Raw genomic sequence first — 27622 nt, forward strand, 5'->3', positions numbered from 1 at the left:
TAGTTAATGGATGATTTGACAGTCTCTTATTAAAATAAAAGAAGATTCATTTTAAAAAAGTACTAGAGGTAAGTTAAAATATTTTTTTTTACAGTTTTTTTTTAATTTTATTTTCCATAAAAGTAGTATTAGAACTTTTTTTAAATGGTCTATTAACAAATGCCCTAAAGGTACTCATTAATAAGGGAAAAAAAAACTTATTCCGTTAAAGCCTAACTAAGCAATTCAGCACATAAAAATTTTAGTTGGGTGTGGATCTGAATTGGTTTAGTCTATGTTTATGGTGCAAATCTGGGTTTTCTTGCTGTTGTGCTTGTGTATTTTATTCTATATTGGCTGAACGCGTTTTGATTTTAGTGTGGTAAAAATGTATTGCAAAGAAAATTATCTCATATGGAAGCCATATATTTCTGGGTTCTAACATTCTCTCTATGAGAGAAAAGTCTCATGAAACCATTCCTTGAGATACCACCTCATGTTGTAGCGGGGCTAGTGTGGGTAGTGAGGCATGGTGGAGTGGGTAGCGCTTGTTTAAATGCTAACAAAATAAATACTTTGAGTTACTATATTGTTTTAATTTCTATAATTTTTCGTGCAATTTAATTTAGGTGACATATCTGAATTGGACTAATTAACTCATATTACTGGTTTATATGACATTGAATAATTGTGTCATTAATAGGAATGAACAAAAGTACAAGAATAAAAATGAATGCAAATGTTAAGTACGTAAATTCGAAATTTTAAGCATAAGGAATAAAATCAAAATGACCATAAACTTAAAGTTTGCCATTTACAATTTAGACTTGTTTTTTTCAATAATATTTCTTTTGGTATTCCATTTTTTTATTAAAAAAAATATATTCTTGTGATAGTGCCGTTTGGTATCGCATTTTAAGCAATAGTTTTTAATTTTTAAACAACATGTAAAATTTTTACACACTTTTCACTCACACATATTTCCAAAAAATACAAATAACGTTACTAGAACAACGTTACCAAACGGACTCTTGATCTGTGGTGATGGCACAAGCTCGACCAACTCTTTGCCTATGTCTATAGATACCACCAATCAAAACTTACCATCAATGATATAGACTACAAACATACTAATCCAAATCTCACTAACCATACTTACAGACTCTCATAAATCTTTAAAAAAAAAAAAAAAAAAAACACACAAGCATTACAATTTTGACTCCCACATTTTTGTGGACTGTGGAGCTAGTCAAGTATGAGAGAAAAGTGGGTTAAAGGGTTGTTTGGATTTGTTGTTTCTATAACTCATAACTCTGTTTCTATCACTCATAATTCAAAATATGTGGGTCCCACAAAAAAACTCTATTTGGATTTGTTTCAATTACTTAATTTCAGTTTCTAATGGTATTTTGGTAATTAAACACACACTGAGGGTCCCACGGTTAGAGTCCAACTGCAACTTTTGACCCTTTTGTTTTTTTGGTCATTGGGTTTGGTGAGTTTGGGAGAATTTTTTTTTTTTTTTTTTTTTCCTTCCACGCTGGGTTTGGTTTGGTCTTCTTCATCATTGTCTTTTTTTTTCTTTTTTTCACTAGGTTCGGTGAGTTTGGGTTTTCTTTTTTTCTTTTTCCTTTCACACTAGGTGATCTTCTTCTTCTTCTTTTTTTCTTTTCCTTTTCACGTTGGGTCTGGTCTGGTCTTCTTCATCATTTTTTTTTTTTTTTCCTTCCACACTGGGTTTGGTTTGGTCTTCTTCATCATCGTCTTTTTTTTTCTTTTTTTCACTAGGTTCGGTGAGTTTGGGTTTTCTTTTTTTCTTTTTTTCTTTTTCCTTTCACACTAGGTGATCTTCTTCTTCTTCTTTTTTTCTTTTCCTTTTCACGTTGGGTCTGGTCTGGTCTTCTTCATCATTTTTTTTATTTTTTTTATTATTTTTTTTTTTAAGGTTCGATGAGTTTGGGTATTGGGAGTTGAAGGAAAAAAGAAAAAAAAGAGTAAAAGCTGCACGAAGTTACAAGTATGGGGCCCACAAAAAGTTGAAAATTTTGAGTGATGTGAACTGAAAACAGTGTCCAAACGGGTGGGATTGGAAAAATTGGGGTATTTTAAGTGGTGAGTAATGAGTGACGAAAATTGAGTGATGAATGATGAGTGATTAAAAAAAAAGAAAAAAAAAAACCCAAACATGCCCTTAATTTTTCCCTTTTTACATACACATAATTTTTACCTCCCCATCTATCTTCGCCATTTAACATGGGTTAATTTACTAGTTATAACTTGCAATGAATTTCCCATAAAAAGTTCTTTAAATGGATAAGAATATACACCGTTTATAACAATTCAGATTTCCTTGGATCTAAATAATTTCTTCAAAAGCTGCACACTATTCTTGTCCTGAGAGATAGTTGAATGGACTTTTTCTTACTACTTTCCTACGTTCTTACTTTATGTATTCTTGAAAGTCAAAACCAACTAATAAAAAAGGTAGAATCTTATCAAAGAAAACAAAGTAGATTCCTATCAAAAAAAAAAACAAAGTAGATTCTTATATGAAAAAGGAGATTCATTTGTCCATGGAGTTGAAACTAGTTTCTCATTTTTCTAGATGAGGATGTGCCACTAGTCTAAAGGTCATTTGAAAATGATTTACTTCTAAATATATAAAATTTACTGTTACATATTATGATAAGATTTTTTTTTTCTTTTTTTTTACTACAATAAGATGAAGGCACCTTTATCCAGGGTCCGATTCCGACAGTTAGAGAGGCAGTCGCAAGATAATAGAGGCTCTTGACAATTTATTTATTTATTTATTGATAATAAGGCTCTTGACGATTTGATTAAACTTAGGAGTTAGGACCATACTAATTTTATATAGATTTGATTATATAAAGTTGATTCAGTATAATAGTTGGTCACTCAACCTGCCCCAACAGCTCCATTGACATAATTACTCATTGTATCAAAGTTTTGGTTGTCCAGTGGACCACAATGTCTTATAGAAAACATTAAGGGCGCATCAGGACATTACATTTAGTCCTTCCAAATTTCAAGTCATTTCGATTATAATGGGGTTGCTGAAGAAACTGAAGCTATTATTAGAAATCATGTCATAAGATAATGTTCAAAATATTGTCATCATGTCATGTCTCTTGCAAATTAATGTAGGATGACAATTGAAGATGCAAAGCTATCAACAAAAATGGTGTCTTTGAGAATCTAACTCATTTCATTTCCAAAAACAAGTGATGAATATTAAACTGCATTACCAAGAAAAATATCAGACAGTGGGATGAGACTATAACACATCAAGAGACCAACCAAGTCTACACAGAGAACAGCAAGGAAGAAGCATTAGAATGAACATGCAAAACCAGCATCAACATCATTTACAACCACTTCTCATCTGCCATCTGCAGATGTAAAAGACTCAGCAAATCCGTATGGGCGTGTTGGTATGCTGGTCTGAGTATTGTCTAAACTTGGAACAAGTGAAGAGGAAGAAGATTCCATGTTGCTTCCACCTTCATAAGCCTGCCACTTCTTAAGTGCTTGAGGCAAGGACATTTCGAGGTCAATGCCATACAAGTCTTCTGGATTTTGGTCACTTGGTTTCCAAAGCTCAACCAGAGATGACAGCACGTTGACAGCATGACCCATGTCGGGTCTTTGAAATGGTTCCCTTGCACAACAATATCCTGCCAACTCAGCAACTTTGCTTATACTCGCAATTGTTTCCTCATTGAGGTCAATCGTGGGGTCAATTGCCTTGCAGAACGAATCCTTGTTGATGTACATTCTTTTGAACCATGTTACAAGGTGCATGCTCTCCTCAGGCTGGGTCTCATCGAGTGCTTTTCTCCCAGTGATTAGCTCCATCAAAATCACCCCAAAACTAAATATGTCGACCTTGGTTGTCACTCGACCAGTAACTGTAATCATAAGTAAAACAAATAATTTTAAGTTGGTGTAAACCAAGGAACATCCACGAAAATGAAATGCATTCTAGAGCAAGTTTAATGCCAGATTTAATGCATTGCTATATCAAGAAAAATAGATTTGTTATCCATCTAGGCCTAAAAGAACGTTCACAATTATTGAAGTGTACAGAAATGGAACATGAAGTACCTGCATATTCCGGCGCCAAGTATCCGAAAGTTCCAGCAATTCTTGTCTCAATTGAGCCTTTCCCTTCTGGAGCAAGACGCACAAGGCCAAAATCCGCAACCTTAGCTCTCATATCATCTCCAAGAAGAATGTTTGAAGGCTTTAAGTCCCTATGTATAAAGCTTTGATGGGCCAACCCATGGAGATACTCAACACCCCTTGCCACGTCTAAGGCAAGGGTCAACCTTTTGGTCCATTCCAGTGGTTTCAATCCTTCTTCTGCCCAGTTGAATATATGCCTGCTGAGTGTGCCCTGAGGCATGTACTCATATACAAGAAGCCTCTCATTCCCATCCAAGCAGTAACCAAGAAGGGCAACAAGATGCCGGTGCCGGACCTTAGTCAAAACGGCAATCTCAGACTTAAATTCAGTCAATCCCTTGCCAGCTATTACCCCGGACTCCATTCTCTTTACTGCAATCTTAGTACCATCATGCAACTCCCCTTTGTAGACAGTCCCAAAACCTCCTTGTCCTAATATATTTTGTTCACTGAAATTGTTAGTCACGTTCCTGAGGACTTGGATCGATATCACCATGTTACCTGCTTCAACCATTTGTATGTCACCAGGCTCACCGCTAGGAAGATTTTGCGCCTCACTGACTGCACCAACACTAACACTCGAACCTGCAACTGTGATCTTCACACTCTCACTATCAGATGCAGAATGGCGAGGATGAATCACCATTGCATTTGGGCTCTGTACTCTGCTAAATCGCTTTTGCTTCATCTTGTTCAGACAGAAAACCAACAAACCAATCAAGAAAATCAGAAACACACCTCCAACGATGGAAAACACAATTAATCCTATAATTGTCGAGGATTTCTTGCCACCTTTTCCAGAACCACCGCTATTTTGAGAACCTGTACCTGTAGATGGACTCACTGGATTCTGAGATGGTGCACCTGAAGTTGAAGAACTACTTTTCTCCTTTCCTATATCAGGGTTACCATTAGTCTTCACCATCACATTACTCTTAAAAGCTGGGATTTTCCCATACAGCTGATTGTTTGAAACATCTAGCTCAGCAAGCGCAGGCAGAGTAGTAAGTTCCACCGGAATTGAACCCGTAAGATTGTTATCAGCAAGTATGAGTTTTTGCAACGATTTGAGAGATGAAAACTCCGTAGAAATCGAACCTGTAAGACCCAGATTCTGAAAATTCACAATAGTTATATTCCCATTGCTACAAGTGATCCCAATCCAATTCACACACGGATCATTTCCAGTCCAACTAGTCGCAAACTTTAGCGGATAACCCATTAATTTCACAATCGAAAGCAATGTATTCACTCTAGAATCACACTTACCAGGAGTGGGCAAACAAAAGCTATTTGAGTCACTGGACATATCCATTACCACCCCACTTGAGAACTCAGGCATTTGTCCTTGAAGCAAATTGTTTGTCAAATTCACTACCTTCAAAGATTTAAGACTCAACAATGACACCGGCACAGGGCCTGTAAACTTGTTATCCCTCAAACTCAAGCTCTCCAACTCTTTCAAGCTTGTAAAATCGGGCAAAGGACCCGAAAAGGCATTACTTTGCAACCAAACCTCTTGCAAGAAAGTCATGTTTTGTATAACATCAATGGGGCCACTAAGCTTACCATCACTTGCTTGCCCATTAACCCACAAGGACTCAATTTGTGAGTGAGCAAATGTCAAAGGCAAGCCACCTTGTAAGCTATTGAAAGCCAAGTGCAAATTAGTCAGACCAGGAAACACATCGGCACTGAAAAACTCGGGTATGGTTCCAGTAATATTGGCCGAGTTGGCCGAAAAGTTCTGAAGTGTGGAAGCGTCTTTCAGAGTTTCAGGGATTTCCCAACCGGCAAATGGATTATTATCAATCTCAAGAGACTGAAGCGAAGACATACCAGTAAAGAAATCACTAGGAATGAAACTAAACTGGTTGCTACTTAGTAAAAGTACTTGTAATGAAGCTAAGCCATTTAAGCTAGGAAGTGGACCTGAGAGTTCGTTGAATTGAAGCTCTAAGCGTTCCAGTTGGGTCAAGTTTTGCAGGGTTGGAGGGAGTGTACCTTTGAGGCTTTGATGGCCGATTTGGATCCGGGTGACCCGTTTGTTATCTGAGCAGACCACATGGTTCCAGAGGCAAGGGTCCGGGTCAGACCAGCCGAGAGAGTCGGGTGCATTGAGAGTCTTCTTGAGAGCTAACATTACTGAAGTGTCATCTGAACTCGCCGGCGGGTTTGCTTGAGAGCTAACACAGAGGAAGATTGAAGAGAACCCAGAAACAACAATGGCTAAAAGCAAGAGCTTGTTGTTGTGTTCAGAGTGAGTTTTCTTCTTCATTTTTAGAGAGGGAAGCAGAGAGATGGGTGTTTAGGAAAGTTTGTGAAGAAGGTTTTTCAAGGTTGTTTCAGGTGCATTGGATGAGCTGGGTTGAGTTAAGAAACAAGAAAACACAAAGGTTGGAACTTGGAAACTGAACGTAGCAAAAAGACAGAGAGAAGTTTCAAGTTAGGGTTGGTTTCGAGGATTTGAGAGAAATTGCACATGGGGTTGTGGGGTCCAAAGGTCTGAAAGCTATGGCTGTCATAACAGTGGTGAAAGGCTGGATGTGACTTGTAACTTGTATAAGTAGGGTTCTGATTCCTGGCCCCCCGGGCACGAGACCAAGTTGTAATTGGCACTTCGACTCTGGATATTGGTTAATAATGGTTTTTAAAGATTTGAGATAATCAAAAAGTTAACTCTTTTTTTTTTTTAAGTTGATAACAATAGTTTTTTGATTTATGAATTGTATAGTAAAAAGTTGATTTTTGTTATTATTTATTCTTAAAGCTTATTGGAGTAAAAATGTAGAATTATTATTCCTATTATCCTTTTCCGGTTTTTAACATACTTTCAAGGGAAAATATGGTAAATCATGCATGGGGAGGCATGGTGTATTTTTTCTTTTTAAATGCTTAAATCAAATAAAAAATAAATTTAATTAATCTATATATATATATATATATATATATATATATATAAAACCGAAGCCTTTGCTGGCACCACAATTTTCCACGTCAGCACAATATTTAAAAAATAAAAAATAAATAAAAATTATAACTCCTCAAAACCCTAGCAACCTTACCCCTCTCTCAAGTTAAGAAATATAAAGCCACGGTTTCTGCAAACTTTCTCTCTCTCCAGACGTAGGAAGCCCTAAAGCATTCAAGATCTACAATGCACGGTATAGATTTTAGCTTATAAAGTTCAGCTTTTGTAAGGTTAGTTTTGTTTATATATTAATTAATATATAGTACTTTACCAAAATTCTAACTGCGCTATCATAAAATATTATTATTAGTATGAATTTTATGGTGTTGCGGTGTTCAAGAATTAAACCAAAATTTTTTTAAATTATCTATAATATTTTGTCCTCTGAAAATTGTATCTCTTTGATTTTATTATATTGTGTTTCTTAAGTTATAGAGAGATTTTTTTTGGTTTCTGCAAACTCTCTCTCTCTTCAGATGTAGGAAGCCCTAAACGCACGGTATAGCATTCAAGATCTACAACTCACGGTATAGATTTTAGCTTATAAAGTTCAGCTTTTGTAAGGTTAGTTTGTTTATATATTTAGTCCTTACGTTTAGGTTTAGGTTTAGGTTTAGGTTTTATGAGATTTATATATTACTACTATGTGGCTAAATTTCCCGTGACATTAGTTTTATGTTTTTAACCAAATACATCAGGAAAGCAAGAGAAGACGCATAAATATTTAGTCCTTACGTTTAGGTTTTAAGAGATTTATATATTACTACTATGTGGCTGAATTTCCCGTGACATCAGTTTTATGTTTTTTTTTTTTTTTAATTTGTTTTATGTAAGGTTAGTTTGTTTACATCAGTTCTTTATCTCAAAGATAAGGCCTTTATTTCTACCGCAAGAACTATTTAGGTATGTGTCCCTTGCAAGCACACATGAACTTAAATTGTCTTTTAATATATGCATGCTTTATTATTTTCTAATTGTTTTCCCGTGCATCGCACGGGTTAGCGACTAGTAATATATAAATTACTAAACTTATAGCATGGTATTTAATTCTAATAGTTTACTAGTCAAATAATTATACAAAAGAAAAAAAAATGTGTATACGTGTTATACAAGAAACATAAATTAAAAATTACATCATCTAGACACATAACTAAGTATTATTTATATTAGCTTTCTATTGAAGGATTATTTGTAGAATGTTGACTATGGTGTTACTAAAAAAAAAAATTGATGTTCTTAAAAAGTTGTATTGAAGCAAATCAGCTGAAAAATTAAAAGAAAAAATCGATCCAAAATCATACAATATATAAGGTTTTAAGATTAACATATAACATGTTAGGGAAAGAAAGTAAATAATTAAGAATAAAATATATAATCAACTTTAAAAAAAAAAAAAAATTTCCCAGTGTTAATTAGTAGTAGATATGAAATTAAAAATATTTATATTTGAAACTTGCACTTCAAGTTGATGATTAATGTTATTAGTTTTTATTTTCATTTTAAAAAAACGAGTCAGTAAAAAAACCTAAGATTTAAATATAATAATTGAGGCTTGATGTATGGGTCAAGTTAGGTCCAGATTCAACTTAATCAGGTCTGGTCAAAATTGCCTATGAGCTCAGAATCTTATTAGACTAAAACAATTGCTATTTCTATTACCCATACCTTTTTTTTTATTTTTTTAATACGGGAACCTATACCCTTTCTTTTCGTGAGGATTCAGGCAAGTTAGTAGCCCCAAGTCCAATTTTGCTGATTCTCAAAAAAAAAAAGAAAAAAAAAGCGTCCAATTTTGCTAGTTCTAAAAGTTTATATAGGTATAGGAGTTGGGTTAGGTGTCAAACACACGAGTGAACTTGACTAAAATGCAAACTGCCACCTCTGAGTTGCAATTATTTTAATTTGGTTTCTTTATAGTTCAATTTTGGAATATTTATTTGTAATGTGATAATATCATTTAATTTGGTTTCTTTATAGTTCAATTTTGGAATATTTATTTGTAATGTGATAATATCATTTAATTTGGTTTCTTTATAGTTCAATTTTGGAATATTTATTTGTAATGTGATAATATCATACAACATTTGGAATCTCATTTTCATATATATTTAAGCAAAAAAAGACATAATTAAAAAAAAAAAAAAAAACTAACGGTTAAACACACACACTTAATTACATTCTCACCAAGTTCAAACACATTATTTAACCCAAAATACCACTAAAATAAAAAAAATAAAAACATAATTTTAGTATATTAAAATTATGTCATTTAACAACTTTAGGGCCTAAATTTAAATAATTGGACCCAAATTTTGTTGTGTTGACTACAGGGCTGAAGCCAAAACTTAGAGTTAGGGAGACGACTTTACTGTTGGCTGTGTGCAGTGGTTTTAACCTCCGACTTTGTAGCTACTTAGCCACTGTGGTTTTTTTTTTTTTTTTTTTTTGGGTAAGATCAAAATTATTTTTGTTTAAAATTTTTTAAATGGCAAAGTTGTTTATTTTGGATAAAATTGGTTGATTGGGTTTATTTTTTTTATTTTATTTTCAGTTTTATTATTGGTAATTTTTGTTATTAAACTAATTTTTTTTGGGCTTGTACATTTAGTTTTAGATTTTTTTTTATAGTCTCTAAAATGAAGAAAATGCTAGAGTTATAAACTTTTTTTATAAATTGATGATGTGATGAGTGGTTATTAGTAAGTAAAAAATGATGTAAGTAGTTGGCCTAGATGCGAAACAATAAAAATTTGCTATCAAAACAGTTTATAAAAAAACAGTGGCTCCATCCCTGGTTGACCATAAATAACATAATTGAATTAAATTTTTTTTTTATAAAATGATGTATTGCATTAATTAATGTAGCCACATAATTAAAATCATTGAAAATCCATGTATGTAATAGAATCTAAAACGAACTAGTATAACTTTAGTTTTAAGGGCTCCTTGGAGTATGGTGCATTGGTAGGAGTTTTGGATTGGATCATACTTGTGGGTCCATGAGTTGTCTAGTTCGAGTCACGTGCTTCTCAAAAATGTTGTGTCACGACATAAAATAGCCCTAACACACTCAGTGGTGCCCCACGCCATGCATATTGTGGATTCAAGTGGGCGGGGTCAATAATCACACGTATGATGCTTTTTTTTCATATTAAAAAAATTTTAAAAAAAATTAAAAAACTTTAGTTTTATGTTAGCCTTATAAGAGCATCTCCAATGACCTATGTAAACCTAAAATTCTCTATATAATAAAGAGTGAAACCCAAAAAAAGCTCTCCAATGGACTCTTTATTCCTAATTTTTTTTTTTTGGCTCATGAATAGTAGCACATCAAGTCTAATGAGTTACTGTTCACTCTTTAAATGCTTTTTTCCTATTATAATAAGGGTCATGCTTTTTAACATCACTTTTATAGGAATGAAAAAAACTGTCAAAACATTAATTGTTTTTTTTTTTTCTTTTCCCATAAAAATTTTCTTAAACGGGATTCTTAACCAGTACCCTAAGGATGTTGAATAAAAAAAAGTTGGAAGATGTGTAGTTATTAAAAAAAGAATAAATAATGAATGAAGAAATAATATTTAAATGAGATAGAGAATGTGATAGAGAATTTATTAAAAGTGTATTTGAAAAAGTGAGTAACTAAAAACTAAGTTACTGTTTATTCTCCAAATAGTACAAAAATTTGGAAATTCTTCTGCTCTAACTAACATGTGCTTCCTCCTCGCGCATGGAAATTTGTTTTGTTATGCATCACACGTGTTGATATGTTTACATGTTTAGTGCAGAAGCAAGGACAGGCACTGTGCACATGGCCTTATTTGTTGGGAGTACGCTAATCAATAATCATGACGCTGAATTGAATAATATTAATGGGTGTCGCTAGTTGCATTATGCAATTATATTAATTGTTCTTAGTTGTATAACATTCAAGTATTTCTTTATTACTCTAAATTGTTGCGGGACATTAATTTACCCCACAGCTTCCTTAAGGACTTAAGGTTGAAAGTTTTATATTTGAAAAAAAAAAAAAAAAAACTCTTATTAAAATGATTAAACTTGATTTTATACCATCTAAAAGTCATGACTACTATTTGGTCTCGATCTTTGAGACCACGTTTTAGTCTTGACATTAAGACCAATTTGATATTTTTTAGACTACTATTTCATCTTGATCTTGAGTCCACATTTTGATCTTGACATTAAGACTAATTTGGTATTTTTTTTTTACCTAAAATCAAATGTTCTTCGCGTTCGTTTGAATGATATTTGGAAATCTAAATGGACAATAATTTCACAAAGAAGAATAAAGGATAATTTCACATTGACAATCTCCCTATTTAGACCCCTTTTTTTTTTTTTGAGCATCCCGTTCTTAGACTTAAAAGAAGAGGGGGGGGGGGGGGGTGGGGGGAGATAGGGAGAAGCAAATTATGATTTAAGAAATAACACAGGGCTAGGGCCAAACTTTAATGTGTTGCCAAATTCGAGTGAAAAGACACTTTTTGATGCATTTGATTCTTAATTTATAGTGTTAAAGTTCCATGTTAAAGAAACAAGAAAACAACTTAAGAATCTAGTTTATAAATAAAAGTATTTGTTTCCTCGACTCTTATTCGACTCTTTCTTGATCTACTGAACCTCGACTTCTAGTTGATTTATCAAGATGTGGGAATCAGCAACGCGAAAAGCCCATAATTTGTTTGTTTCAAACCCAATCTGAGCCCCATTTGTTGTGTTATTTAAAGGACATTATAAGCCATCCCTAAATAGCAGAGAGAGAAAACTCTGTCTATGTTGTTAGGGTTTGTGTAACCAAGTTTCTATCAATTTTACCATTCCCAATTCGAGCCCTATTTGTTGTATTATTTAAAGGATCTAGCATAGACTTGCTGTTGTGAATTCGGTCACGGATTGAAGATCAACACACATTGAAGAAGGCCGTTAAGAAGAGTAATCCAATCGAGTTGGAGTTGCACTTAGCTCAGTAGGTTTTATCGTAGGTAGGTACTTCAGGATCAGATATTTTCATTGTACTTTTAACCTCAATCTTAGTTAGTGAAGTCTTCAAGGATAGGTGACCTATATATAATCCCGCGCCCACTATGGGTTTTTCTATTTAGGTTTTCCTATCATGACCATATCATCTATATCAAATTTATTTTTCGCTACTTTGAACTCTAGATAAGTGATATGGTTGTGCCCAATGCATTATAATTGAATATTTGCATAATTTAATAATTTAATCAATTTGGATAATTGATTAAAATTAATTGGGGTAAAAATAAACCCAACAGAGTCTAATCTCTATCTTAGTCATTAATCATCATAAGCGAACCTTAAATCTTTATTCTAAAGCAGAAATTTGAATTGAACTAAAGTCTAATAAAGTTCCAAGGTCTTATGGAGAGATTTCAGATAACGAGCAAAGATGTTTGAATAGCTTAAATAGGAGAAGAACCTCCATAACTAGAATGAAAAATTTATAGTTATTGCCTCTACTATGCCTATGGTAGAATGTTTTGATCCTATTAAGGCCTTCTTCAAGAGAAGCGGGCTCAATAGCAAAAGTTATGCGGATCCAATTTTTCATTCCAACAACACACCCTGCAAAACGCAAGTGTCTATGATTAATAAGATAGCATTTTAAAAAGAAAAAAAATAAAAAATAAAATAAAACAAAAAATTCTGATTAGAGTAGCAGCTACATCTACGAAGACGTACAAACAATTTCATACATGTATACGTATTTACAAGGATCTAAACACTAGGTTTTTGAGTTTTTATATTGACATCATTGTCCAAGATTGTTAGTTTTTCTGTTTGTTGGCCAGGGTAGCAGCTCATTTTCTTCCTCTCTTTTGTCCATCAATTGGTAAAGGATATCAATTTAATTAGTTGTAATAGTCATGATCGACATCCAAATTTTTCAAGAATTTCTTATATATATATGATCAGAGTCTTCTTGAAAAGGTTAGTGACACACTAGAATTTGTGTTATAAGAAAATTTTCGAATATAATTGGACTTCAGATGGGACAGATTAATTGATAGGTTAATTATAGGTTTACATTGTACTATCAATGTAAATCTTATATTAATGCTAGTACAATGTAAACTAAGAATTTTCCTAACTAATATTCAACAACCCTAATTTAGGCATTAGGTATGCTAAGTTCTTACCAAACATCCCTACTAAAAAACGAGTAGAATTAGAAATTTCATATGCTAGATCTTTGATGCAATACATAGCCTAGTTGAGAATGCAATTTAAAAAAAAAAAAGTATGCATGCAAAAAGAATGAGAATGATTTAAAGCAATGGCAACAAGTATAATTCTTACCTGGTAGAACAATCACAGATTCCTCCTTGGCAAGCTTGAAGCAAAAGTCCATATCATCACTGATGTCTTCAAGAAGTGACAGGTTTAAGTTCGCCTGTGATTTTATTTTATTTTTGCAAAGAAATTTTCATTCAAAAATGTTGACAATGTTAATGTTGAAGCACTACAAATCTGTAATTTTAAATGTCTTTACCATTACAGACATAGATCCTGCGGGTTTGTGTGGACACGTAAGGCAAGGAATCTCTTTAATTCTATCATAACAAATATTTGCAGCTTCTCTGATTATGTTAATAATTTTTGAGAAGAAATCATCTTTTGTATTCTCATGGATCTGAGCAACTGCTCCCTGTAACAAAGAATAAGTCATTGTTCTTGGTAAGGGCTATGAAATATAAGAGGATGGATTTTCATACATGTCTCATTGTACTTTGGAAAAGTTATCAAAGATGATGATTTATCTTGATAAATGTACATGCAGGTAGGGGAAGCAAATGGCATATTTAAAAGGACAAGCCAGATTTCATTCTAATATGAGTCTTCGGCAGCTCTATTACCTCAATGATCACGGCCGAACATGTAGAACAAATACAAAGCAATGATAAATTCATATGCATTGGACACGCATACAAGAGAATTAGTTTTAGAAAAAATTAATGTAAGAAGGAAACTCCAATTACCATTGTCATAATTCGTAAAATTGTTTATCATACACAAGTTCTGCTGAACTTTCTTTTGCAATTATGGGCTTATTATGGCTCCATCAGCGGGGCAGGGGTTTGTTAGGAAATAGAAGTGAAACTGATTTGAGTGAAAGATATCAAGTGTTAACAATTAAATAAACTAATACAGTGCTAAAGACTAAAGTTTTTGTATGGTTGCAGAAAAAAAAGACAGAGAAAAGGATATAATGAAAAAAAAAATGATAAATTGAAACAAACATAAATTCTAATTCAATGAGGTACGAGTAAATTGAATAATTGATGCAATTAAGGGTAACACAGAATTTGATATATAAAATACTAATATATTTAAATAGGAAATGATAAAAATTGTTGTCTATATGTTCGTATGAGGCTTCTGATATAGGTGGTCAGGTATTCTCCCAGATATTAGGGCCTAGAAGCCCTGTCAATTGGCGTTTTTATCTGCTTATGTGCAATACTTGAAAATGAGGACTTACGAATATTTGAACAAGTGAGAATATGATTAAGTTCAAATGTTAGTACACTGTTATATGTACATAGAACATTATATGATACCCAAAAGGAGGCTTCTTAAATTACGTATATACCTGTATGAATGTTGCGGGTTGGGGCATATGTTGAGATAGCTTTCAAGGCTCTCCAAAACCTGGGAATATGAAAGCAAACATACAAATCTGACAATGTCAATGCTCGGCTCAACGACTTTTAAGGAACTGAAACAATCAAAAAGTAGGACATCTTAATTAATATGTGAACTTGACAAAGGAAGTGAAAATGAATTATGTTCTTCAGTTCAATTCGCAATAGCATAGGCTAGCACTTCTGGTGACTGCATTGTGCAGATACAATTGTCCCCTCTCTTTACTAGCACAGAAGCAAGCCTTATTGTTTAGCTTGTACGTGGCCTTTTAAAGTCGGCAAAGATTTCTACATTTTTATTGACACTTCTGGTAACTGTATGAAATTGACTTTCATTCATCACTTGCTAACTAATCCAGAAATGTGCAATCCTCATATTCCACATACATTGGGTGAGCGAGAGAATTATTAGATGAATTTGATCAATTACAGATATATCAAGAATTATTATTTTCACCCACAAATCAAAGAAAGAATACCATATGAGAGAAATCCTGTGACAGAGAGATTGCCCTTGTAGTCAAAACTCACTTAAGAAGGAGAGAGAAAGAGAGAGTAAAAATATAGAGATAGACCACTCACCCCAGATTTTTCAAGGATACCACTGGGGTCATTTGTCACAATCCAACCAATCCTCCAGCCAGGAACAATCCACGTTTTTGATATAGACCCAAGTGTAACAACAGGTACAATTGATCCAAACTCTCCCATTGGCACAAATGGATCACTCCCAAAAACAATACGGTGGTAAACTTCATCAGCAATCACAAGAATGCCAAGTTTTTTTGCAGTCTCGGCAACCTAAAAAACTTGAAAACAAGAACTTTAATTTCAAGAAATATATCATTGGCACTAGTCCTAATCTCACATTGTGACAACAAAATTGAAAACAACCGAAATTTCAAGTTTTAAGGTGTAGTTTGACAGACCTTTTTCAAATGCTGGTACGTGAAGACATTTCCACAAGGATTGCCAGGACTAATGAAAAATATAGCAACAGTGTTCTCATCAGCTAGAGCTTCAACAGATTCAAGATCAATCTCCCAACTTTGGTCGGAAAGAAGACCATAATGGCGGACTTGGAGATGGCTGAAAGCAGCACGAACATCATAGAATGGATAGCCTGGTTTAGGAAGCAAGATGTTTGCACCAGGGCGAGCAAGGACAGATGATTTCTATTGCTTGTGAGCAACCAACAGTGAGATAAACATCATCTGCCGATAATTGGTACGTCAGATCACGAGAGAGATATTCAGCAATAGCCCTGTTAAGGAATGGAAGTGTGATGAGCATCAATTAGAATGACAGTAGTTTGAAATTTTCAAGTGCTTTTTGTTATACTTATGTTGGAACTTTAATTGATCTACATCCTTATTTTAGTTTGTTTTTTATTTTATTTTATTTTTATAGGATTTTAACTTATAGGGTCCACTTCTAATAATTGTACTATTTATCATCAAACCAAGACACCAATCGTTATTTAGTGTAGGCAAGGCGAGAATTGAATCACAAATCTCTTATTCAACCATCAAAGACTTTACCAGTTGAGCTAACTGGAACACACCTGACTTTATTTTAGTTGGTTATGCTTCTTTGTGAGGAAAGAATAAGCGCACATTGATAGTTTTTTTTCGCCTTTTCTAATGTTATAAAATTTCCTTAGCTTAGCTCAAAATGTCATATTTAGCACAACTCTTGATATTTTAAACTTGAATCAAAGGTTATTTTTTAAAATAGAAATATATTTAAAATTTTAAAATAATTTTTGTTTGGTAATTCTATTGTTTAGAGAGAAATAATTTGCAATTTTCTAAACAAAAAGTAATTAATTGTAAAAGACTGTTGGTATTCTCAAGAGCTAGCTAGCAGTATATGAAAATTCTTCCTTATCAAGTAGAAATGTCAAAATAGGTAGGGTCTGGTGTGATGGCAAGTGTCTTCCACCAAAAGTAACAAACCCTAAGTTCAAGTCTAGGAATCAGTTTTTCTAATTTTTTTTTATTTTTTTATTTTTAAAATGGAGTAAGGTTGCCTACCAATCACCTCTCCTATATCATGAAAAAAAAAAAAAAAAAAATCAGAGATTCATGCGCTAAACAAGAACAATGTATAAATGTCGTTTGTTTATATTAAATTCTTACATATTGTCTTTAATTCTTTATAATGCAATATGATAAAATTTAACAATTAGAGTGAACAAAAACAAAAACTTAAAACACAATTAAATCACATCAACCTAAAGTAAAATTCTAAAAAGCATAAAAATTTATCAACCTAAAGCAGAGATGCAAAAAAAAAAAAAAAAAATCCACCAAAAATTTGAGAGAGAAAGAGAGAAATAAAATTTTTTTGTGAGGAAAAATTATGCATATAATGGAAGAGAGAATGTCAAATTTATACTAAAAGGATGATAATAAGAAGAAACAAAATGAGTACAATAATAAGGAAAATAAAGGGAAAGATGAAGAGTGATATTAAGATAGAGGGTAGTGGAGAGATAAAAATGTAAAGGGAATAAGAAAGATTGGAGAAAGTGTAAATGTTAAAAAAAATGAGTACAATTTTATTTATTTGAATTTAAATAAAATATTATATGTTTAATTTTTTTTAAAAAAAAAGAAAACATAAATAATTTAATTATATGGAAGATGTGACTGAGTTTAAATATTGAATAAAATAATATGAAAAGAAAAAAATGTTTAAAAAAATATAATAATAAACACCAAATTACCCAAATCATGTTATTTAATATAATAATATATATTATTTTTAATTTTTAATAACGCAATAGGATAACATTTAACAATAAAAAAGAACAAAAAAACTTAAAGCACAAAACTAAATCGCATCAACTCAAAGTAGAGCTATAATGAACACAAAAATTTATCAACTTAAAGTAGAGATGCAGGAAAAAAAAAATACTCCAAAAAATATTGAGAGAGAGAGAGAGAGAGAGAGAGAGAGAGAGAGAGAGAGAACTTTTTTTGTGGGGAAAAACTATGCAAAGAATAGAAAAGAGAATGACAAATTTATAGTAAAATGATGTGAATATAAAGAGACAAAATAAAGGAAGATGAAGGGAAAGATGAATAGTAATATTAAGGTTGAGGGTAGTGGGAAGATGAAAATGTAAGAGAGGGAAAGATGAAGAGACAAAATTAAGGAAGATGAAAGGAAAGATGAATAGTGATATTAAGGTTGAGGGTAGTGAAGAGATGAAAAGGTAAGGGAATGAAAAAGGTTGAAGAAAGTGTAATCATTAAAATTAAAAAAAAAAAAAGTAAACGTAAAAAAAAAATTATAGAAAAATTGGAAAAAAAAATGATAATGACATGAATACTGATGTGACTCGACTGAAGCGCAGCAACAATAAATGCTACACTTCAATTTTTAGATATATATATATATATATATATATATATATATATATATATATATATAAATTTGATATTTGGACACCACAATATATATATATATATATATATATATAAATTTGATATTTGGACACCACAATAATGGTAACCATTGTGCACCAATTCAAATAAATTGGTTGATCTGATGTAGTTTAACTAATCACGCTATCAAGCGTTGACTAGCAAGCTGTTAAACTTTGTGCCTTATTTCCAGAAAGCAAATGAAGTTAAAAAAAAAAAGAATTACAATACCAAATGTAATCTTTTGAATTTAGTTACAAATATCCATTCAAAATTATTAATAAATAGAAACACCCCTATGAATAGAACACCCAACATGGCAACACATTGGCGAAGAGAGAAAATAGCAATACCTGAGGTTGAGAGGCTTTTCAAAGAGGGGAGAGTGAGGTATTGGTGGTTGTGCTAACAAGAAGACACACTAGTGGCTAAGAACAACGCGTCGCTAGGAGGCAAGAGGCCGCCGTCACCAGTAGAGGGAGGCAATATCACCAGCAAAGGGAGGCGGTGTCGTGGCATGCTAGGGTCCGTCAATCTCTCTTTCCTCCTTTCCTCTCTTGCGCCTCCGTGCATTTGTGAAACAAAAATTAGATAATGAATGGGATTTAATTTGTAACCGGGTTATAATTTTAAATTTGATTTCAAACGAGCCAGTTTGCTAAAATCTTACGTGGAAATTAGTAATTGTAATTTTTTTAATTTAAAAAATGTCATGTCATTAAAAAAAATGTCAAGTCATTAAGTAACACCACTAATGACAGTTAGTAAAAAAACTAATACAACTCATTTTTTTAACTTGAGTGACCAATTGTGCTCAGTTGTAACTTGAGGAACCAATTGTGCTCTAGGGGTAACCTTGAGGGACCAACATTGTAGTTTCACCTCAACTCATTTTTTTAACTTGAGTGACCAATTGTGCTCAATTGTAACATGAGGAACCAATTGTGCTCTGAAGGTAAACTTGAGGGACCAACATTGTAGTTTCATCTACTCTAAACAAAGATTTTTTTTTTTTTTTTTTTTTTAATATATGAAACTAAGTGACATGAAAAAAATACAACACCCATCAATATACACCCCACAAACGATAGCTCCCGTAGTGTCCCCAATCTTAGCTTGGCAGCGCCTCTGGTAGGAAAGGCTCCATGGTTCAAACATAGGGGGATTTGGGCTTTGAATTTTGATTAATTGAAATACTACGATGAAGGACTATTTGTTATAGACCCTATTCATGGAGGAAGTATACCATGTTTCAGGTGTATGTTTCCTCCCTCTCACAAGCTAGTGGGACTGTGGGACCCATTAGCCGTGGGCATCAACTGTGAGAGGGAAGAAACATGCACTCGACATGATGGATCCGTTTGGATACAGTTTATTTTTACTGAAACTGAAAATACTGTAACGGAATAATTTTTAAATGCGTAAGTAGTGCTGTGGGACCAATTTTTAATGAAAAAGTTACTGAGAAGTGTAATTTGTGGGACTCGTAAACCGTGCACGGGTGCACTGTTCACAGTTGACTTGTCAACAATTGCGGGTTGAACAAAAAAAAAAAAAAAAAAAAAAAACGCAGATTACAAAACGCAAATGCCAAATTAATTTGAATCCAAATGGGTACGATGTATTTTTTCCTATTCATGAACTTGTAAAATGCTGATATGGCGTATTGATATTGGAGAGTGTAAATAATGAGTTTTACACCAGCTCTTATTGAATTTAAACTCTTAATTTTTCTAGTGTCTATAAAAGATAAATAAAATATATATTAATTATATTCACGTTACAAGGAACACGGTGATGCAAACAATGCACCATGAGTGGTGGCGAGTGGGATTGGCCTGCTCGAGCTAGGCTTTTTACTTGTAAGCCTTAACTGCCATGCCATCTTCTAGACTTCGAAACTCACTAGTAGGACCTCTGTTTCATGTGACTTTTTCAGCACGACAAGACTTATTCAGCATATTACACATTAGAAACAAGAATAACATCAAAAACAAAAACAGTATTCAACACGTGCAAACCAACCCTCAACATAAAGTAATATTCAATATTCCAAAAATAAGACGAAGTATTACTCATTTTTCTCACATAATAATAAATGTTATTAATTAAATTTAGAGTAGGATCTCTCATTCATGTTTCGGAAGTACTTAATAATTTTTCCTAGAACATATGACATCTCCATGAACACTCATTCAAATCAGGCATGGTTGATCTCATTAGTATCTTGGTGACTGGACAATCTTTTGATACCAACGGTTTCCTTAGAAGCTTGCTAGAGAGATGCCAACGGTGTGAAATTCCAAACTTGGGCTTTGTTGAGATTTTAAATGCTTCAGTTTGACCTCCTATTGTTTAGGGGAGCACAGAGACGAGCCCCATAGATCTGATTCTAACGTAGTAAAGCAATAAAACTACCTAACTAACCCCATCACAAAAACTCTCTCTCTCCCCTATTCAAAAAATTTTATTTATATATATATATATATCATAAAAACTAAGGGCATTAGTTCTTACCTGAACTTTCTTCTCCTTCGCCATAGCGTGATACCGGTCAAGTAGTAGAGGAAGTATTGAAGAATGGCCATGTCCCAAGTGCCACATGACCATATGAACCTCAAAAGCTTGTCCATGAAGAACAATCACAAAGATTGGATGCCTGTTTATATCTATTAACCAAAATCTGTGGGCCTTTTCTAGGAGAGTAATGCTATATACAATAATTTTCACATTTTTCACAATTGTTGAGTTTGACAAATTTTACTGGTTTTCATCTAGATCCACAACTAACATAACTTTATTATTTACTATAACAACTTTAACACTTCTGCAGAGAGAGACAGAGAGAGAGAAGTTTTAGCTCTAAGGTGACTGACTATCACATAGGCTCCAAAGCTTTTAGTTTTACAGGGGGAAAAAAAAAAACACGCACAATATTTGTGCGTGTGTTTGATGTCCTTTGGGGACCTAGCAAAATCCAGACAAATGCTAACATTCATCCATAGTCTAAGATATGTGAGATTTTAAACCACTTACAGCAAAATCAAAAGAACTAGAGGCTCAAATGCTTGGGTTATTCAAGTGAAATTATCAATTAATTCTTAGCACATGCACAGTCGAGGGGAATAAGAATCCCCTTTTCAAACATATAGATTTTCCATCCACACAAGAAGCAAGTAGAAAGGAAGAAGAATTCCCTTTTCAAACATATAGATTTTCTATACGCACAAGAAGCAAATGCAACGGTGCAAGTTAAGGTTTAGCTTAGGTTTCTAGAACAATTAGTACTACATTTCAAGCAAACACAAAGTCAATATTAAAAATAGAGGGGATCCTTAGGGGTAGTGCAATCAGTTCAGAACCACAACTTATAAAGTGGAAGTCAATAGTTTGAATATCCTCTTCTTGCTTCTCTTGAGACCGAAACTAACTTTAAGAAAAAAAAAAAAAAAAAAAAAAAAACCATTAGTTACAAGAGTATATCTAATAGAGTCTATGAATAGGACTCTAATTTGACAACCATCTTTAAGTTAGTGAAAAGGGTATCTGCAGGAGTTATGAGCAAAAAGGTACTCCTAACAGATTTTGTTGGATCTGCAGATTTCATTTAGTTGTGGTTAATTTTAAATTCTAATGACATATTGAATTTATAGAAACCAAGCTCAAGAGTGAAGGAACTAAAGGAAAGATAATCAATCATAATTTAAGCACTGGAATTACATTACATAATATGTGTCATAACAAGCATAGGAGCCCCTAAAATATCTTCACGAGGCTCTTATGCAATGACAAACATTCCAAGTAGAACACCAAACAGGATGATTGGATAAGAAAAGAGAAGGATCAAAAGTGCTAGAAAAGAAGAGAGCTATAAGAACAAAAGCTTGCAGTCATTGCCCAGGCACATCTCACTGTACAGAGATAACAGAAGTGGAGAAACTGAAGCCACATTTGAAACCAACAAACCTCTCAAAGTTTCAGTGTGAGATCAGGTGTAGAGTTGTCTATGTCAACTTGTGGAGTCACCTCTACAAAATTTATGTTTGAACTTTCAGTCAATACAAAACTAGGATGAGGAGGATTACCTGCCTCAGCAACTTGACGGAAACTACCAGGCCACAACAGCTCTGCCTCATCATCCTCGACAAAAATAGGCATTCCCATATAGCCATTTTGAAATCTTGTATTGTTTCTGACCTCAGAAGGCCTAACTGGTGGCACAAAGCCATAATGCGCTGAAGAGTGTGCTTTGATTCCCAGGGACCTGAATGAAGATCCATGCAGAGGCAGAGATGCTAGGCTGGCATACCTCTCTGAGAATATACCCATTCGCATAGCCCGCTTTGCCAGTGTTCGTTCTCTCTTATGTGCATTTTGGTGTCCACCAAGAGCCTGCGAGCTGAAGAACTTGCGTTGACAGTAATTGCAAGAAAAAACTCGTGGGATGGCTGCTGTTGTAGTATGGGATGCAGGTTCGTTGCTACTCTCGCTAGTGCTTGACAATGATAGTCCGAATGAATCCCTTCCACATAGATCATCAGTGTTGAAGCTGAGAGTCAAGTCAAGAGTGATTGGCTCCGACTCTGATTGAGCCACTATGAGATTAGTGAGATGGGAACAGTTAGTGAGGCTGTCATTGGAGGGACCTGCAGAGGTTTCTTGAATGGATATGTTGGAAGCGACTTGGCTGCTAACTTCAGAATCACTTTCCGAAAGGGCTTTTATTTCAAGGTCAAAGTTAGGTTTCATTGTCGAGCTGTGTGGTCAGTTGGAGAAGCTGGTTTACATTCTATATGAGCAACAACTAGATTCTGCCAGCCTGCAATACGACCAATCTAGACAATCTTATCCTGCATTGTGAAGCACAATAATATTCAGCACATCACACCTGATTTTCATTTATTAAGATACAACCAAGAAAGAATGTTAACATCATAGTTTTTAATGTTTATTGCCCCGGAGAATTGAGAACACAGAGGCTAACACCTAGGGTGTATGTACAAAAACTAACAATAGCAAATAAGGTGAGGCAGGAATTAGAGTCAAAAAGAAAAAAAAATGTCTTATTTCATAAAGCACAAACGAAGTCTTATGACAATGATACTCCTTTATTGTTCTAGGTATGGTCGACACCATGTACTTTCATTGAACCTGTCTGCATTGCCCCTTTTTTTTCATTTTTTTTTATGACAAGCATATTCCTTTGCTGGTGACTCAAAATGGATGTAATTGGAACAAAAATTCCTGTCACATTTGGTTTGAAAATCAGAGTATATATGTTGGCACGAACGCTATAAAACAGAACATATTCACAGTATGTAAAACATAGTAATCCTCAGGTTTAACAGACTTTTTCAGTAACAATATCGACTTAGAATGTGACTACCATTGGATCAAAAAGCTTGTACTTCCTTACATCTTCTTATTTTTCAATGCAAAATAATTCAAGAGAATAACTATTTGCTTAAACAAATTCACCAAAGGGCAGAGTGGGGTAAAACTATATCTGTCACCAACTGCTTCTCTTGATTGAATCTCAAAACCCTGGTAAAGTTATCAAACCAAAATTATTCTAAATATCTTATACTAACTGATTACAGAAAAAGGAGGCAGTTATCAAAATGTTAGCCCAAGTGGATTACTAGGTTCTGTTTTCTCTATGATGAGATTGCCAACAACAATGTTAAGAACAGGATAGCAGCAGTATAGGCAACTGAAATTTCAAAAGTATAACTTAATCAAGAACCTTAGCTCTGGGTAAGAAATATCTACAAAATCATGGTAGGTTGTCTCAAAATTTTGATATCAATGCAAATGAATTTTTTTTTCTTGGCCAGAAATTGAAATTTAATATTGCAATTCCTAGATAATTCAGAGTGAGCCCAGATAAAAAACAAAAAAAAATTCAGTTATTCTTTCCTTGTTGACTCTTGCAAACTAGCTGTCTCTGAATTCATTTGAGACTGGAAGGTCTTTCTTTCATAACAACACATGCTGGTTTCAAATCCGACTACTACAATGCATCTTCCAACAGAGAAGGAAAGAACCATTATAACATGTATCTCTTCACTGAGTATGGTGCATATCTTCCCACTTATTATTTACTAGTACTTCGACATAAAATATCGGAAATGGGTGTGTTTCATCTGAAAGTATTTATCTCCATCGGGAGATCACACCACCATGTGCAATGCCAAAATCATGAATTTTACGTATGCACAATTTTTATGCTCATTATGTTCATAATTTCTTCAATTGCATTTAGATTTTAAATTTAAGGATTAAGTATCTTTATACTTTTATTATTAAATAAAACGGAGCCTTTTAAATCTTGATTTTAGAAATACATACAAAGTTTTAAGACCAAGGGAGTTATAAGAATGACTATTCTGAAATAGACTGCACCAGCCAAAACACCTACAAATTCAATTCAAGGAGCTTAACAAGACTCTAAGCTCCAACAAACAGATCAAATAAATCGGTGACTAGGTCAGGTTGCCTAACATGGCATGCAAAAAAATTCACCACAATTCTATATCTTATAAACAAGCCTTTTACCAACTCTTTAGTGTTAGGCCAAAGTTTATACTAGTAAGCATCAAATTGTTGGTTCTTTTTTCTCATGAATCAGCTTAGTTTTGGACCTTCCTAATAGTAAACACTTTAACTGAGTTACAATAAAAGCTATGTTCGCCACTATTGTAGATAATCAAACCACCAATTGACTTCCTCGTTTTAAGTCAAAGTTGAGTGCTTAATGCTGAAGCTTGTAACACTTACTCCTTCAATTTGCAGTCCTTACAACCTTCATTTCATCTTTATCTCACCCAACTTTATTCAACTTACTCTTGAATACATGCCTTTGAATAATCAACATAAAGTAGTGCTGAATTTGTAGCCATTCTTTGAATCCATCTGGTTAATTTCTATATGCAATAACACTTGGAAGCACTTCAATATAGTTCATTGTGCTCCACTAAAGGTACTATTTTTCAGTCTTCCTCTTCTCAAAAATGATAAAACCAAGAGAACAATATGGTCTTTTGGGACCTCTCTGCCATTGACCTAAGTGCTCTATCATAGATGTGGTGATTTAACAGAAATTATTTGCTAATATTCATCCTTATGCAGCTTGTCTATTCCTATTGACTCTTATATGACCACTCAAATAGCAATGCAAAGGACGTTGATTCTGTACCTACCCTGATGTATGTGAACTTTCTGTCCAAGATTTGGTTCTCTTATATATATGTATTCTCAGTCTAGTCAATATTCTATTTATTTATATTTCTATCATAACCATGCCTTTAATTTAATCGGAAATGGAGCAGATAAAATCTGATGCTGAATATGTTGCAAGAAGCTTATAGCCTTTTATTTTCTTTTTTAATTGGAGTGTATCCTTTTACTCGGTACAAATACCATGAGACAACTGTGTTAGTAATGGACAACTAGCATCAATATCCCAATGAATATGTGTGACTGTCTGTTTCTAGTGTGTATATGAGAGATAGACAAATCTTGTCGCATAACAACAAATACTTTCAAACAGGAATATAGTATGATAACCAAGAGAATTAACCTCTGTGACTAAGAGAGTGATTCTTGTTACTTGACAATCAACATCTCCAAATATGCGAAGGCATCATGAAAATAGGAGAATCAACAATGATCAAGGCAGAAGACCTTTTGGGAATTGTTAAAAACATGGAAGATTCCTCAAGAAAAACCACTTAAACAAAAATATAAGAAAGAGAGATACAGATGAAAAAATAAACTATATACAACTTATGCTAGAAATAAAATGCAGTCTATAATAAGAAAAGAAGGGAGATAAATAATTTAATCAAGATTGATTCCATGTAGATAAGTATAGAGAATATATACACTATGGACAGGTATATCCTAATCCAAGTTGAAGGGCCAAATCAGCACAAAGCATATCTCATGCATCAGTCATGTAAATTTATGATTCCCTGTAATGTGTGAATAATATTCATAGTTGTGGTCTCTTTGTTCCACTAACATATATATTCGCACTCATTAAAAACACAAACACCCACATATATTAGAAAATGTTGAGTGAGGCAGCATGAATACCACCTAAGAATTTCTAAAAAGTTCCCATAAGAAAAACAAAGGATTAAATTAAAATTGAGCCATGGGAAATTTGATTTTCTGTTGTATCACTCTAAAATGAACTCAAACTAACTTAAATGCACATATTTGATTGCTCTTTCTTTAACTTAAAAATCAACTGGTTAATGTGATCTTAAAGTGTCATAGAAACTCTGAGTTTAATTCACGGATAGTGACAAAATTTAAAAGCCAGCCCAAAGTTTAGACACTGAATTCTGTATCTAAGAATCAATGGGAAAAAGGTACAAGGCCAGGCAAGGAGACAAAGAAAACACTACTTTAAAAGACAACCGAATTTAGCAAATTTCATTCAGTAATCTATATTCTATATTCATCCTGCAAATCAATCTCCATTTTCCATAGCACATGAACAAATTCAACCTTATGAATAGCAAATACTTAAAACTAGATTAGCTTATATAAAAAGTTTCAAACACTATCCCGAAACTCTCACACACACACACAGAAATTCAGCAAAACCACAGGCACAGATTACAAAACCATCTGGAGCAGCCTATATTCTCACCATAACCCCACAAACAGAGAAAACCAAAAGCCATAGAAAACCATAGCAAGAACATAGTCAAGTACACAGAAATAGTGATCAACCACTGACTACTAGTACTTTTACAGTCAAGAAGATAAACAAAGAAACTAATAATAAAAGAAAAACATAATAAGAGCAGTAGAGCACCATACCATCATCAAGATCAAGCTAAATTGGAAAGGTTGTGGATTTATACTGCTTTGAATTCCAAGACATCTGCTTTCATGTATAGCTGATCATCCAAAGACCGTGTACTACTCTTTAATTTGTTGTTGCAAGAAAATTAGTAAGGGGTGGATGAGAACACAGAGCCAAAGTAAAAAAACAACAACATGGGTAATGGACAAAAACAACACAGAGAGACAGAGAGAGTGGTGGGTACTGATGTTTAATTATGGGAAAGCAAAGCTAAGAGGAGAGTGGTGGGGTGAGGGGGACATTGGTGGGACGTCAGAGAAGTCAGAGGGAAAGGTAGTGTTGGGATAAATTTTACTATAAACAAAAAAAAAAATTAAGAAACAGGACATGACATAATACTTCACTCAAAGTCCCATCCCAGGGTACCACTTCTTCCTTGTTATTTTTTGGGCTTTTTCCCAAAAACAACACAACTACAATTGGGATGGGATTGACATTGTAGGACATACCAATAATA

The 27622-nt window shown here is 33.6% G+C and overlaps 2 protein-coding genes and 1 pseudogene across 2 annotated transcripts; all 3 read right to left on the reverse strand.

The window, feature by feature from the left end:
• Positions 1-3170: 3170 nt before the first annotated feature.
• On the reverse strand, positions 3171-6638 carry LOC126714117 (receptor protein kinase TMK1). The gene is made up of 2 exons (XM_050414119.1): positions 4108-6638; positions 3171-3911 (listed from the first exon to the last, which is right to left on the reverse strand). Exons 1-2 carry the CDS (start codon positions 6464-6466, stop codon positions 3382-3384), a joined length of 2889 nt encoding a protein of 962 aa, XP_050270076.1. The 5' UTR covers positions 6467-6638; the 3' UTR covers positions 3171-3381.
• A 5819-nt stretch (positions 6639-12457) lies between these two features.
• On the reverse strand, positions 12458-20869 carry LOC126700956 (probable aminotransferase TAT2; annotated as a pseudogene).
• Positions 20870-21959: 1090 nt separating this feature from the next.
• On the reverse strand, positions 21960-27622 carry LOC126714118 (zinc finger protein 4-like). The gene is made up of 2 exons (XM_050414120.1): positions 27120-27622; positions 21960-23131 (listed from the first exon to the last, which is right to left on the reverse strand). Exon 2 carries the CDS (start codon positions 23028-23030, stop codon positions 22251-22253), a length of 780 nt encoding a protein of 259 aa, XP_050270077.1. The 5' UTR covers positions 23031-23131; positions 27120-27622; the 3' UTR covers positions 21960-22250.

The sequence above is a fragment of the Quercus robur genome, chromosome 2 (genome assembly GCF_932294415.1).
Source record: "Quercus robur chromosome 2, dhQueRobu3.1, whole genome shotgun sequence".
Taxonomy (NCBI): domain Eukaryota; kingdom Viridiplantae; phylum Streptophyta; class Magnoliopsida; order Fagales; family Fagaceae; genus Quercus; species Quercus robur.

Excerpts from the sequence above, each read along its gene's own strand:
- LOC126714118 (XM_050414120.1), bottom strand. The coding sequence starts at position 23,030 with ATGAAACCTAACTTTGACCTTGAAATAAAAGCCCTTTCGGAAAGTGAT.
- LOC126714117 (XM_050414119.1), bottom strand. The coding sequence starts at position 6,466 with ATGAAGAAGAAAACTCACTCTGAACACAACAACAAGCTCTTGCTTTTA. Across the intron at positions 3,912-4,107 it reads CTTGGCGCCGGAATATGCAG|TTACTGGTCGAGTGACAACC; the intron begins GTACTTCATGTT and ends TTATGATTACAG.